The sequence below is a fragment of the Dendrobates tinctorius genome, unplaced genomic scaffold (genome assembly GCF_039654945.1).
Source record: "Dendrobates tinctorius isolate UK_male_01 unplaced genomic scaffold, ASM3965494v1 ptg000008l, whole genome shotgun sequence".
Taxonomy (NCBI): Eukaryota; Metazoa; Chordata; class Amphibia; order Anura; family Dendrobatidae; genus Dendrobates; species Dendrobates tinctorius.
Genome location: NW_027361676.1, coordinates 21102623 through 21116540, shown reverse-complemented (window position 1 = coordinate 21116540; position 13918 = coordinate 21102623). Strand labels below are relative to the sequence as shown.

The 13918-nt window shown below is 44.3% G+C and overlaps 1 protein-coding gene across 2 annotated transcripts in view; it reads left to right on the top strand.

Moving 5' to 3' along the window:
* The window catches only part of MAP9 (microtubule associated protein 9), a 207139-nt gene that overhangs the window by 23263 nt on the left and 169958 nt on the right, over positions 1-13918 (top strand). For both annotated transcript variants that reach the window (XM_073576427.1, XM_073576428.1), the window contains exon 5: positions 2578-2795. In XM_073576427.1, the coding sequence (XP_073432528.1) occupies positions 2578-2795 (218 nt within the window). The remainder of the gene's footprint in view (positions 1-2577; positions 2796-13918) is intronic.

The window sequence follows — 13918 nt, the reverse complement described above, 5'->3', positions numbered from 1 at the left end:
TTTAATGCTTCAATGCAGAATCAGGACATGGGAGGGAGGAGATAGGGGCCAATGAAGACTGCAAGTTCTTCATAAGTTTCTGGGTGTTAATGGCCTGTATGTTTCTATAAATATGGACAGTGGGGGTGACCTGAGCAGCCTGACAGTTCTTGATAGAGAATGAAAGAAGGTTGTGGTCAGAGAGCGGGAGAGGGGAGTTTGCAAAATCATCCACTGCACAAAGCCGAGAGAAGACCAAGTCGAGGGAGTTTCAGTCTTCATGCGTTGGAGAATTAGTAAGCTGCGAAAGGCCAAAAGAGGAGGTTGGAGATAAAAGATGAGTAGCAGATGGGGAGAGGGGAAGAGCAATGGGGATGTTGAAATCGCCCATGATGAGGGTAGGGATGTCACAGGAGAGAAAATGTGGAAGCCAAGTGGCAAAATGATCCAGGAACTGATGGGAGGGGCCAGGAGGACGATATACCACCACCACTTGCATGGAGGAGGGGGTGTAGAGTCTGACGGCATGGACCTCAAAAGAAGGGAAGACAAGTGAGGGTACTTGAGGGATAACCTGAAAGGTATATTTTGGTGATAGGAGCAGACCAACGCCTCCAGCAGGGCTCTATTATCTGATCTTGGGGTATGAGAGAAGTGTAGCCCCCCGTATGAAAGAGCAGCAGCAGCGGTAGTGTCTGACTGCTGGATCCAGGTTTCAGTAAGAGCCAGAAGGTTACGAGAATTAGAAAGGAAAAAGTCATGAATGAAGGAGAGTTTGTTACACACTGAGCGAGAATTCCAAAGGGCACAATTAAGAGAGACAGATGGCAGGCATGGAATATTAATAAGATTAGAGGGGTTTCTGAGTGTAGCAGTTGGGGGGTTTGACTTTCTATAACATGGGGGACCAGGGTTGGGAGCAATGTCTCCTGCGACTAGGAGGAGGATAGAAAGAGTGAGCAGATGTTTAAGTGATTCGAGAGAGCGTCTCTGATGTTGAATGGTGAGACTGAATGGATCTGTGCTGTGTAGCAATGTGAAAAGAGCGTGAGTGCTATACATAGAGGAAAGGAGTGAGGGGCCAATATGGATGGAGTGTAGAGAGTTAATGCCAGGGCGGTGGATGTGTGTAAATGCAGCGGCCAGGATATAAATTATACAAATGCATATGGTAAATATTTGTGGTAGTCCAAATGTACAGGGAATAGATTTATTTATTTGTCTTACCTGTCTAACTGCCATGTTATAACTGCCAGCGTACTTTGATACATGTACTTCCATTACATGTACATAAATGCCCCCTGCATAAATGCATCCCCAGGCTAGCTCTGAATTTTTAGAAGGCCAGTTCTAAGATCTTCCTTTTTTTTTTTTTTTTCTCTCCTTACTCGTTAGCAATCAATCAAACTAAGTTAGGACAGCAGGACACAATAAATGTATTTAGCAGATAAACAAGTGTCCAGGCCTACATGGATCATAAACTGCTTTGAAAAGTTACTTGACCTCAATAGCATAAGGGGACAAGCAGGGTGAGTTGAAATAACTATATACCATTATATATGCTGCAAAGATGAATGATATAGGTTGGACACATGCAGGACTCAGTGAAGTTGCTGGAAATTGTTAAATACCATTATATATGCTGCAAAGATGAATGATATAGGTTGGACACATGCAAGACTCAGATAATATTGGTGATGGTGTGATACTGTGGAGAGAATTCTGTAGAGAAAACTATATTACCACATTGTCTTCCTGAACTTTGTGCACCTTTATTTTTGTTAGATTCTAAAAGTACTTTTCTGTCCATTTTTTTTTCAACAATTTTTTTTGCCCTTTGTAAGCTCCAATTAGGATATCCCCTGGATTGCAACCTAGATAGTTTTTTTTCGCTTCTGTCTCCAACGATTCATGCCTAGAACAATTTCTCTTAACCCTAATCAGTTCTTAATTACATGTACTGGGTGACATGATGAGGCCTCTAAGATGGAATTTGAGTCCGTTTCTTTCCTATATGGATAAATTTCAGTGGTCTCATCGTTGCCCACTAATGTCACATCAAGATAGTTAATTTTATTTTTTTCGTGGCAGAAAGTGAAAGACAAATTGAAAGGATTATCATTCAGATAATTAACAAAGTTTGTAACTTCCGTGTCACTACATTTCCAGATAAAAATCTGGTCATATATATATTTTCCCAACTTTAGTGTAAAAAAATGCATGTTCCATTAAAATGTTGCAAAAAATACATACAATACATAAATACATACGTACATAAAATCCCTCCTGGGGAAGTTTGACTGCAGTACGTTTGGGCAAAAATGAAAAATGTAGAAACTTGCTAAAAAGTTGCATTTGATGGAACCCAAAACATCTGGAAACCTTAAATCTCACCCACAATGGCGAATATAAATCAAACTAAAACAAATACAGGCGAACGTATAAAATTGACTGCAAATAAAGTGCAAATTAGAAGAATAAGGCACAACAGAAAAGGTGCAATTGCAAGAATGAATCGTGGCCTTAGATAATAAAAAAGGAATTATTAAAATGATTTGATTTCTGTTAATAATGTATTTCTACGTTCCTCTTGTCTAGCCCAAGGTCTTGGCATCTCCTTATCTGATGAGGGCTTCCCGCCTGCTCCGCTGCATAGGAACTTGTCGGAGAGAAGCGGTCACCTGGAAGATAAATCAGAGGGGAAACACTTCAGAGACAGGCTGACATCACTCTCTGCTCCTTCTTCTCTAATGAGACTTAATGATAACATTTCTGCTTCTAAGACACAGACTGTCTCGGAGAGATGTAGCCCAGAGGTAATTACAATGTTCACAACGCCGTGCGTCTTTTTGACGGTAGGAAACATTATTATTATATATTTATATAGCGCCATTTATTCCATTGCGCTTTACATGTGAAAAAAGGGGCATACATAGACAAGTACAATAAACATGAGCAATACAAGGCACACTCAAGTACAGAAGGAGAGAGGAACCTACCTGCGAGAGCTCACAGTCTACAGGGATGGGTGAGTATACACTAGGAGAGGGTAGAGCTGGTCGTGTGGCAGTTCAGTAGACTGAGGATCACTGCAGGTTGTAGGCTTGTCGGAAGAGGTGGGTCTTCAGGTTCCTTTTGAAGGTTTCCGTGGTAGGCAAAAGTCTGGTGTTGGGGTAGAGAATTCTAGAGTATGGGGGAAGCACGGGAGAAGTCTCGTATGCAGTTGTGGGAAGAAGAGATAAGAGGAGAGTATAGAAGGAGATCTTGAGAGGATCGAAGGTTGAGTGTAGGTAAGTACCGGGAGACCTGGATAAGTTGGGAACTTGGGCCGAAAGGTGGCAGATGCAGTTTAACAATGATAAATGTAAGGTTATACACATGGGAAGAAGGAATCAATATCACCATTACACACTGAACGGTAAACCATTGGGTAAATCTGACATGGAGAAGGACTTGGGGATCCTAGTTAATGATAAACTTACCTGGAGCAGCCAGTGCCAGGCAGTGGCTGCCAATGCAAACAGGATCATGGGGTGCATTAAAAGAGGTGTGGATACACATGATGAGAGCATTATACTGCCTCTGTACAAATCTCTGGTTAGACCGCACATGGAGTACTGTGTACAGTTTTGGGCACCGGTGCTCAGGAAGGATATAATGGAACTTGAGCGGGTACAAAGGAGGGCAACAAAATTAATAAAGGGGATGGGGGAACTACAATACCCAGAGAGATTAGCAAAATTAGGATTATTTAGTCTAGAAAAAAGACGACTGAGGGGCGATCTAATAACCATGTATAAGTATATAAGGGGACAATACAACTATCTCTTCGAGGATCTGTTTATACCAAGGAAGGTGACGGTCACAAGGGGGCATTCTCTGCACCTGGAGGAGAAAAGGTTTTTCCACCAACATAAAAGAGGATTCTTTACTGTTAGGGCAGTGAGAATCTGGAATACCCTGCCTGAGGAGGTGGTGATGGCGAACTCAGTCAAAGGGTTCAAGAGAGGCCTGGATGTCTTCCTGGAGCGTAACAATATTGTATCTTACAGTTATTGTTAGGTTCTTTAGAAGGACTTAGATCTGGGGATTTATTCCGACAGAATTTTATAGGCTGAACTGGATGGACTAATGTCTTTTTTCGACCTTACTAACTATGTTACTATGTTACCATGTCACAGATGTATGGAGGACACAGGTTGTGAATTACTTTATATGCCATAGTTAGAGTTTGAACTGGAGCCTCTGGACAATAGGAAGCCAGTGAAGGGCTTGGCAGAAGAGAGGCTGATGAATAGTGGAGAGACAGGTGGATTAATCGGGCAGCATAGTTTAGGATAGATTGGAGTAGTGCAAGAGCGCTAGAGGGGAGGCCAGAGAGTAGGAGGTTGCAGTAGTCAAGGCGGGAGATGATGAAAAGCGTGCCTGAGGAGGCAAGGGCTTGAATATGTGGCTTGAAAGCGAGGGCAGAGTCGAGGATCACCCCGAGGCACCGAGTATGCGGGACAGGAGAAAGTGAGCAGCCATTGACATTGATGGATAGGTCTGGTGGAGGGTTAGAGTGAGACGGTGGAAAGATAATGAATTCTGTTTTGTCCATGTTCAGTTTTAGAAAGCGAGCAAAAAAGAAAGATGAAATAGCGGACAGACATTGTGGGATTTTGGTCAGTAAGGAGGTGATGTCAGGTTCAGATAGCTAGATCTGCGTGTCATCGGCGTAGAGATGATACTGCAAACCATGGGATTCTATGAGCTGTCCCAGGCCGAAGGTGTAGATGGAGAAGAATAGGACTGAGCCTTGAGGAACACCAACAGAGAGGGGCCGAGGTGAGGAGGTGGTGTGAGAGAGGAATGTCTGGTCTGTTGGATATGACGAGAGCCAAATCAATGGTCTGTGCTAGCGCCTCAACAGCACCCCCATACAGATACTAAAAATGCTGGCAGAGACCTAAGGACGCGATACATCTGGTGGAGCATGAGTATTTCCCACGACCCATCCTCTGCACTTCAGCCTCTGATACTCCTTCTCTTACTGCTTCGGTGCCTGCCCAGATTCGGAAAGAATGTGTCCCATATTCCTTCAGATTAGCATAGTTTTTTCCAAGCACAGCTTGAAAATTGCCTGAAATTTATACTTGGTAAGAGGGGACCCGTCTGTATGTGAGAGAAAATATCTGCTTGCGTGTCTTATTACCGCGTAGCGTTTGACTATTTTTAGTGGGCATACTGGGCCATCTGATGAGTTAACAGGACCCATGTGCCCCTACCGGTGGGATCGCACTTGGATTTTCGCACGCAAATGCTCAGAGCGTCGCTGCATATGACTAAGTCCTTGTTTATTAAACCGCCTTCCTTCGCTATTTTTGACCCAATTCGCTAATGCGTAGTGCGCCGAAAAAGGCAATAAAGCTGCAGATATGAGGAGTGCCTTATATTGTGACTTGCATACTGTTGCGATGTTGAAATAATGTCATGCAATAATCTCAACGAAATGGGGCGATGACATTCCTGACTCGGTTGAAGACGTTTCCAGCCTTTAATGGCTTGTTTGATAAAGAACTTTGTAACGTCCACCCACCCCGTTGGTTGAAAGAAAAAGAATATTCCTGATAAATACCGTTGTGCTGATGTACTCGCCTCCCCTCTTTCCTTGAGCTGAATCAAAAATTCCGTTGTCACTTCGCATCTCGCTCGATCGCACTTTTCGGCGGGCCCACCCTGAATGAGAGAGAGCACCACTCCTCCCAAGCCTTACCATAGACGTGCCTGGAAACCGGTGTAACGGAGGAGCGGATTAAGGGCATCAGTGATTGGCAACTGTGTCCCATAAGGATGGAGAACAGTGGATACCCAATTGTTGCGCATTAGGAAGAAGGATTCTGAAGGCCTGCCAATCGGAAGATAACCGTGAGTTAACGAGATTATCGTCTACATTTGCCACTAATGTGGCTCGACACGATATGTTGTGTTTCAAGCATAGTAATGCTAGCCGACGTAAAAGAGCGAGTAAGTGCAAGGATTCAGACGACATATGGTTTAAGCTCCTTGCGGTTCTCAGATTTTTTGTTTGAAATCGAATGTTAGCGTTTCTCAACTGAGTGCCCCATAGATCCACTGATGATGCTATTGTGAAAATTTCTAATACAGTAGGGCTGATTGCACCCCCAGCTTGCTTTGGTCCATAGCTCCCGCCAGCTGCCCTTGCACCATTGTTTTTTGTAGATTGCTGCAAAACCCTCTTTGTTACGCCCCCCTACCACGAGCCCTAGGTGTTTGCTTGACTTTCTTTTGCCATGATGCAGGTGTGGCCATTGTAGGATTGTAGGAATGTTTTCCAGACTAGTAAGTCTGCCTTCAATGAGCGAGTAAGCTTAATTCTATGGCCAGGCTGGGATATGCCCTTTGTTGCTAACGATAATCTGCAAGAGAAGGCTGTGCCGACCTGCATTACTGACTGGCTAATGTCAGCAGACCCAGCAAGGACGGCATCTGTTGGAGGGTGACTTTTATAAAGGGAACCTGTCACCCCCCCTGGCGTTTTTAAGTAAAAGAGCCACCTTGAGCAGCACTAATGCTGCATTCTGTCAAGGTGGCTCACTGATGTCATCACAGGTCCTGCTGCACCACTGCTCTGCTGAGCTCCTCTCCTCCTGGTCACATGGTGCTGACGTCATCACAGGTCCTGCTGCACCACTGCTCTGCTGAGCTCCGCCCCTCCTTGTCACATGGTGTCACATCATGTGATGTCATAGGACGGGCAGCGCTAACTGCGCATGCCCAAGAAAGAATATTACAGCGCAGGAGTGAGAAAAAGAAATGAACGCTGAGGAGGGGGAGCCAAATTCAAAAGCAGGACATGACTGACGTATGTGAGGCGTCTGTGTCCGGGGGGGGAAAGACCTGCCCCCCTGTCAAAATTCAGGTATGTCTGACCAATTTTAAAAACGATTGTTTCGGCGGTGGAAGGGACGCTAAATAAAAGAGCCACCTTGACAGAATGCAGCATTAGTGCTGCACAAGGTGGCTCTTTTACTTAAAAACGCCTGGGGGGTGACAGGTTCCCTTTAACTTCGCAGAAACCTTCTAACATCTGCAGTGTTTTCTGTATTTTTTCATCTGGTAAGTGAAAAACCATTAAATTGGTGTCTATTTCGATGCCAAGGAAAGGCAATACATTACATGGACCAACTGTTTTTTCGAGTAAAAGCGGTAAGCGGGAGTCACACACAGCGATCTCGGTAGCGAGATCGCTGCTAAGTCACAACTTTTGTGACGTAACAGCGATCTCACCAGCGAGATCGCTGTGTGTGACAGCGATCAGCGAGCGGCCCCCCTGCCGGTATCGCTGATCGCTGCAAGAAACCTCTGGACATATTTTTCATCGCTGGTCTCCCGCTGGCCAGCACGCATCGCTGCGTGTGACAGGCGGGAGACCAGCGATCAGGTGTAAAAAATAGAATTAAAATAAATATTGTTATTCTCACCTTCCGACGTCCCGCGCAGCATTCCCGCCTCTCTCCACGCTTCGTCCCCAGTGATCCTTTGCACGAATGACCGCGAGACTTTGCGCTCCCGCGAGACCGTGACTCTCGCGGTCATTCTCGCAAAGGATTACTGGGACCGGAGCGTGGAGAGAGGATGGCTGCGCGGGACGTCGGAAGGTGAGAATAACAATATTTTTTATTTGAATTCTATTTTTTACAGCGATGGCAAGCGATGCCGGGCGCTCGGCATCGCTGTGCTGATCGCTGGTGAAGCTGTCTGTGTGACAGCTCACCAGCGATCACATAGCGACTTACCAGCGATCCTGACACCTTGATATCGGTGTCGGTATAGCTGGTAAGTCGGTAAGTCGCTATGTGTGACTCCAGCTGTACGCTGAAATGCAATGATATAAATTTAAATTTTTCGAGAATGAAGGAGCAGAGTTTAGAATTTTTGGGGCCGACGAACAAAAAATTGTCGAGGTAGTGAATCAGAGAATTGCTCCCTTTTTCATATCTGACTACCTAGCCCAGGAAAGTACTGAATAGCTCGAAATAGTGACACGAAATGGAACATCCCATCGGCAGGCACATATCAAAATAATAGTGCTGGTCCAACTTGCAAACTAAGAGGTGGAAACATTCGGGGTGCACGGGTAATAGACGGAATGCCAACTCTATGTCTGATTTTGCTAGCAGTGCGCTGGGCCCAGCTGCGCGGACTAATTCTACCGCTTTGTCAAAAGACACGTATGTCACAGAAGCTTCTGGGGAGATAGCGTCGTTAACCGAATCGCCTTTTGGGTGTGACAGATGATGATCAGACGATATTTTCCGGGTTTCTTTTTAGTAATAATGCCTAATGTCGATATTCTGATATTTTGAAAAGGCAGTGATTGAAAGGGGCCAGCCATTCTTCCTAGTTCAACCTCCTTTTCGAGTTTTTGGTGCAAGATTTCAGGGAATTCGCGAGCGGATTTTAGATTATCTGCCAGGGTTGGTGTTGTACTGAATTTGAAAATGATAAAAAAAAGCATCTTTAAAACCAAATAATTGCCCTGAGCTGCTTCTTTATTGGGGTAGAGGTTTAGCCAGGGGCCCATCACGGTTACGCTCACTGGGGTTATGCCTTGTAGGCGCTTTGTTTGCCTGACGACTACACCTTGCTGCTGGGTGTCCCAACCCCCCCTGCAAACTCAGCAGTTGTGCCTATATCTGCATGACGCGTAGAAATGGCAGTTTCCCTCGTTAATTAACCAGCAGGCCCCGGGTTTTCGTATGACCACTAAGTGTTGACCTGTGGCTGCGGAGTAGTTAGTGGTCGTAGATGGAAAGGGGGCTGCTTCTGTGACAGCAGCAGTCGTAGACACACATCTGTTGATTTTACTCCCCAACCTATATTGGGCTGAAGGGCCAACCACCTGCGAACTCCTCGTCATACCGCCGCCAGGCACAACCGATATGGGACTTGTACGAATTATATATCAGGTCCTGGTATATGTATAATTCGGAGCAACATTCCGGATTCTTTGGTCAATATTGCGTCCTAGAACTGCAAACGCCTGTAGCCAGTTATTCGTTTGTTCTATTTTCGGTCTATTTCTATCATATAACCGTTCGCTTGTCCTCCTTTCCTTATCTATGGTTTATTGGTCGGCTGATAAAAACGACCATATGTCGACATAATCATTGTTCCATATTTTTTGTCGAGTCTCTTGATCTATGTGTGCACCTAGCCGGCTAATCCCACAGAAAAACGCATCTTTGTGTAAGCCTGCTGACTGAGGTGTCATATTGTCGTCAGTTGAACCGCATGGGCGCGTCAAGTATTGAACCAGCGACTTAATATCTGAGGCTAGCTCATTCTCCCATGTGTTATGGTAATGTTCTGGACTGCGTGGTTTTGTTGGCTTCAAAACACTCACCACTGTATGACGTAGGATGAGTGACTTCGGGTGATGGAGGCACACCGGCTCCCGCTTGAGCGATGATCTGGTTATAACTCATTGCTTTAATAAGAACGGTTTTCATTTTGCTCGTCGTGAGGGAAAGCCGGCAGCCACGTTAAATGGTCTCTGCTCTTGATGCGACGACTATGATTGTAGGTAATAGATGACAAATACTGACTCTCCGTGAGCTCTTACCCAGTGCATGCCAGACTTTCAAATATTTCTTAGTGGCATTTAAGGTGACATTATACCACTGGGGACAGGTTTACGTGTGCACAAATTAAAGTGCGCTGCCATCGTCTACTGAGCTGGATGCCTGATAATTGTCATCTGCAATACTACTGATAATTACACCCTACTGTCATCAGCCCCCAACCTCTTCCTTATTCATTCTGCGGGCAACATAGAGTGGTGCCCGAGACCCTGATTCCAGGACTTTGTCACCTGCCTAATGCCGTGAACTAGTCTTCATCATATCAGCCAAGCACGCGACTGCTTGTATTTATTAGCTACGACTCAGTCTGTCCTCCCACAGCTGATACATGAGGAGAGGTCTGTCAATCGGCGTCAAGGGACCGGGGCAGGGTTATACCGCACCACATCACACACCATCCTAGTAACTGATTCCCGTCAGACACGGCCGGGGACAGGTCTTCAGAAGCAGTTTAGACTTATTCCTGGTCATCTTGGAAGAAGTTCCACACGTCAGGCTGGGATGTCAGGCTGGGTATGGCTGGACTGGCCATTAGCTGTACTCTTCAGGTGCGTCCACGCATTTTATATTTGAAAATCCGGCACGTATTTACTACAGGAATTGTGTCAGAAAGTCGCCTCTGATTTCTGCTGTAGATCTCCATATGAATTAGCCCCATTCCCTGCAGATTTCTAATCCAAAAGCCTTTCTGTGTGAAATCCGAAATAAAGTAGCACGGGCCTTATTCTTGCAGATATTTCTTTCCTTCCATGTCTGAATGAGGGTCGCAGAAGCCCTGTTTATAGCAGTGGATGCTCTGGTCTTGTGGATTCCACATCAGAATCTGTAACAAAAGCCACATAAACCTGTGATCGTGTGAACGGATCTGTACTGTGCGGCACGGCATGCAATATTGGCCCATTTAGATGGGAACCAGCATTGCTATGAGCGCTCATTCACTGATTATTAAATGAGCAACCGATCGTTCATAGGAGTGGTGGATCTCAATTATCGACCAGTCTATACAGCTTGGAAATCACCTGACGAAAGGGCAAAACGCTCATTTGTAAGGTGCGATGATTTTTTTGCTTGCATAATACCCATTATTAATGGCAGCAAATGTTCCTGTATAAATAAAGGATGTGCTGCTTATAACATATTATATTCTATGGGTCACATAACGATTGTTCTGTCTCCATTACTGTCCCCAGGCCTGAATAAATGTCCGGCGATCGCCTTGTACATACCCGGCGAGCTGTTTCACCGCCAGTGTCAACCTGTCTAATGTTCCATTTATTTCTTCCTAAAAGTTATAGATATATGGGATTTAGTGGTATGATATTGGTAGTGAGAAATGATGAGTGAACGTGCTCAGATAGGGTGTTATCTGAGCATGCTCGTGTTCTAACAGAACGACTCTGGCGTGCTCGAAAAATATGTTTGAGTGCCTGCGGTTGCATGTCTCACCGATGTTCCACAGCTGCAACACATGCAAGGATTGCTTCAGCTGACGAACAGCATGTTTTCTCATTACTAGTAGTGAGCAATCACAAAAATTCTGTCGAAGTAAGCATGTACAGACAGGGCTGTAGAGTCTGAATTGTGAAGTCAGAGTCGGAGCCCATTTTGGTGGAGTCGGTGTCATGGAAATTGAGGAGTTGGAGTCAGAGGTTTGTCTGACCGACTCCACAGCCCTGGCAGGCCTATGGAGTTGGACTTATGGAGTCGGAGCCCATTTTGGTGGAGTCGGAGTAGCAATCGGTGTCATGGAAATTGAGGAGTTGGAGTCGGAGGTTTGGCTTACCGACTCCACAGCCCTGGGTACAGATGTAGTAAAGGCTACCTTGTCTCACTTCATATAAGTGTAATTTGGTATCTAACTTGACACCAGTCAATGAGTTGTTATCTTAGTCCTCTTAAGTGAGATGACATTAGGATAGTGGGTCGATAGTCATGATAACCTTTACTAGATCTGTACATACAGCTGAACCTCGGTAACAGAATTCTGCAGCGGTTTTGCCATTTAGAGTAGATATGTTCTATGTATTCTATGCTGTAAAGTCAGTGAGGACGCTCATCGTGGACCCATGGTGACTCAGACCTGCATGCTCTGAACATGTCCTTCCTTCAGCGAGCGCACAAAACACAACTTTGATGTCATCCTCTTTATACCAACCCAAAAACAATCTACTTGTAAAAATGTCAATACCAGTCCTTCAAAGGGGATTTAATTAGAGACATAAGAAATCAGATTTCTCATGCTCATTAAAGATATTGTGACGAAGCGCAGGAAAGACGCATGAAATGTTAATGTCAAGTGTCCTAATCCCATGAGATCTATCTGAGCGCTTAGAATAAAGCAATTATGGAGATTGGCAGTAAACATGGCACTGTTTTATTTTGTATCCCAATGAATCACCTAGTTATATTGCTTTTGCCAGTTTATTTCCAGGAGAGGTTTTTTTTATTTAATTTCATAACCTATCATACTTGTCATTACATTCATGTGATCTAGTGGCATATGTAGGAGGATGACTCATGCAGTATGGTCGCTGCTACATACGTAAGAAGAATCTTTAGTAATATAGTGTCAATGTTTGTGCAATGAAAAACACAGCAAATGAGGAGCGAAGAAAAGAAGTCGCTGCCAAGAGCTTATGATCTGTGGAATGGGCTTAGCGAGACAATAGGTACACAATGCCAATTTTGTTCACGGTCACATTGTTGGCAAGTGATAACTTTAAATGACCTGCTGTCTTCATTCCAGAAGTTTCCAATATCCACACTATGGCTGTAGTATTTATTTTAATCAACTTTCACAGGGACAAATGTAGAATTCAGGAACATAATCTCCCTGTTCGTCGATACACTATGTTCATCATGTGGACATTTTTTTGGCTCACCCTCGTATATGTACACACTACTACCCACTGTTCCATAATTACTGAATACATGAATTATTGAATACATGAATTTCACTATTTCTACACTATGTAAAACATTTTTTTGATCAAAACATGTATTAGCCATCCACCAGCAGCAAGGTGACCTCAATATACGGACGCTGACTATAGTGACTTACCTCGCTATGTGACTAACTTGGCCTCAATGAACTATGGAGGAGATAGAAACTGGATTAGCTTGAATTAAAATCTGTCTGAGAAAGCTAAGTGGATAAAGATGCACAGCCTGGGGGGCAGCCACATGCTCCAGTGTGCAATGAAGAAGGCATAGCACAAGGCTACCACTCCTATTAGTATTAAATCAATGTGCAAGTGCACGTATACTATGGCCAACATATAGACATATATGTAGAGACATTTGTGACCATGTGTATGAGATATGAACTATGAAAAATAAAAAGAACATCAGAAAGACAATATAGCAGTGAAAGAATTCCATTTTGGCTCTTACATTTACCCTTCCTAAATTCCGGGCATGGAATATACAGCTCTGGCAAAAATTAAGAGACCACTGCACAGTTTTATTCTCATTTGCACAAGGAAAGACTAGAAGCAATGGGATGAAACTGAATGGGAGGAGACACAGATTAGATATTAGAAAAAACTTTTTGACAGTTAGAGTGATCAATGAGTGGAACAGGCTGCCACGAGAAGTGGTGAGTTCTCCTTCAATGGAAGTCTTCAAACAGAGGCTGGACAGACATCTGACTGGGATGATTTAGCGAATCCTGCTTTGAGCAGGGGGTTGGACCAGATGGCCCAGGAGGTCCCTTCCAACTCTACAATTCTATGATTCTATGATTCTATGAATCACCTTCTCTCCATGTCTGACAGCAGTTCCATTCCAGTGTTGGTTGAATTCCAACCAGAGTACACCTTATTCTACTTTATGTGCTTCTGTTTAGGTGATCACCTGAACTAAATCTTATATAACGAAGGAAAGTATAAAAAACCCTGCTGTGGTGTTCACAATCCTCTTGCAATAGGACAAGTTGGATGGCAACGCAAGTGCTAGTAATATCACAAAAGTAATAGGAAGGTAAAAATAACTTTTAACTATGCCAAAGGAGTTGAAAAGAAAAGTCTTGAAGGAGGAAAATAAGGACTCAATCCTGGCTTTACTAGCAGAGGGATACAGTGAGCGTCATGTTGCCTCCATCCTTAAAATTTCTAAGATGGCAGTCCATTACAACAGGGTTAAGCAGCAGACAATGGGGACAATGCAGCTACAGACCGGCAGAGGGCGAAAACGACTCTCCACTGATCGGGATGACCGTCATCTTATTCAAATGTCACTTAGCAACCGCAGGATGACATCAAGTGACCTACAAAGGGAATGGCAAATGACAG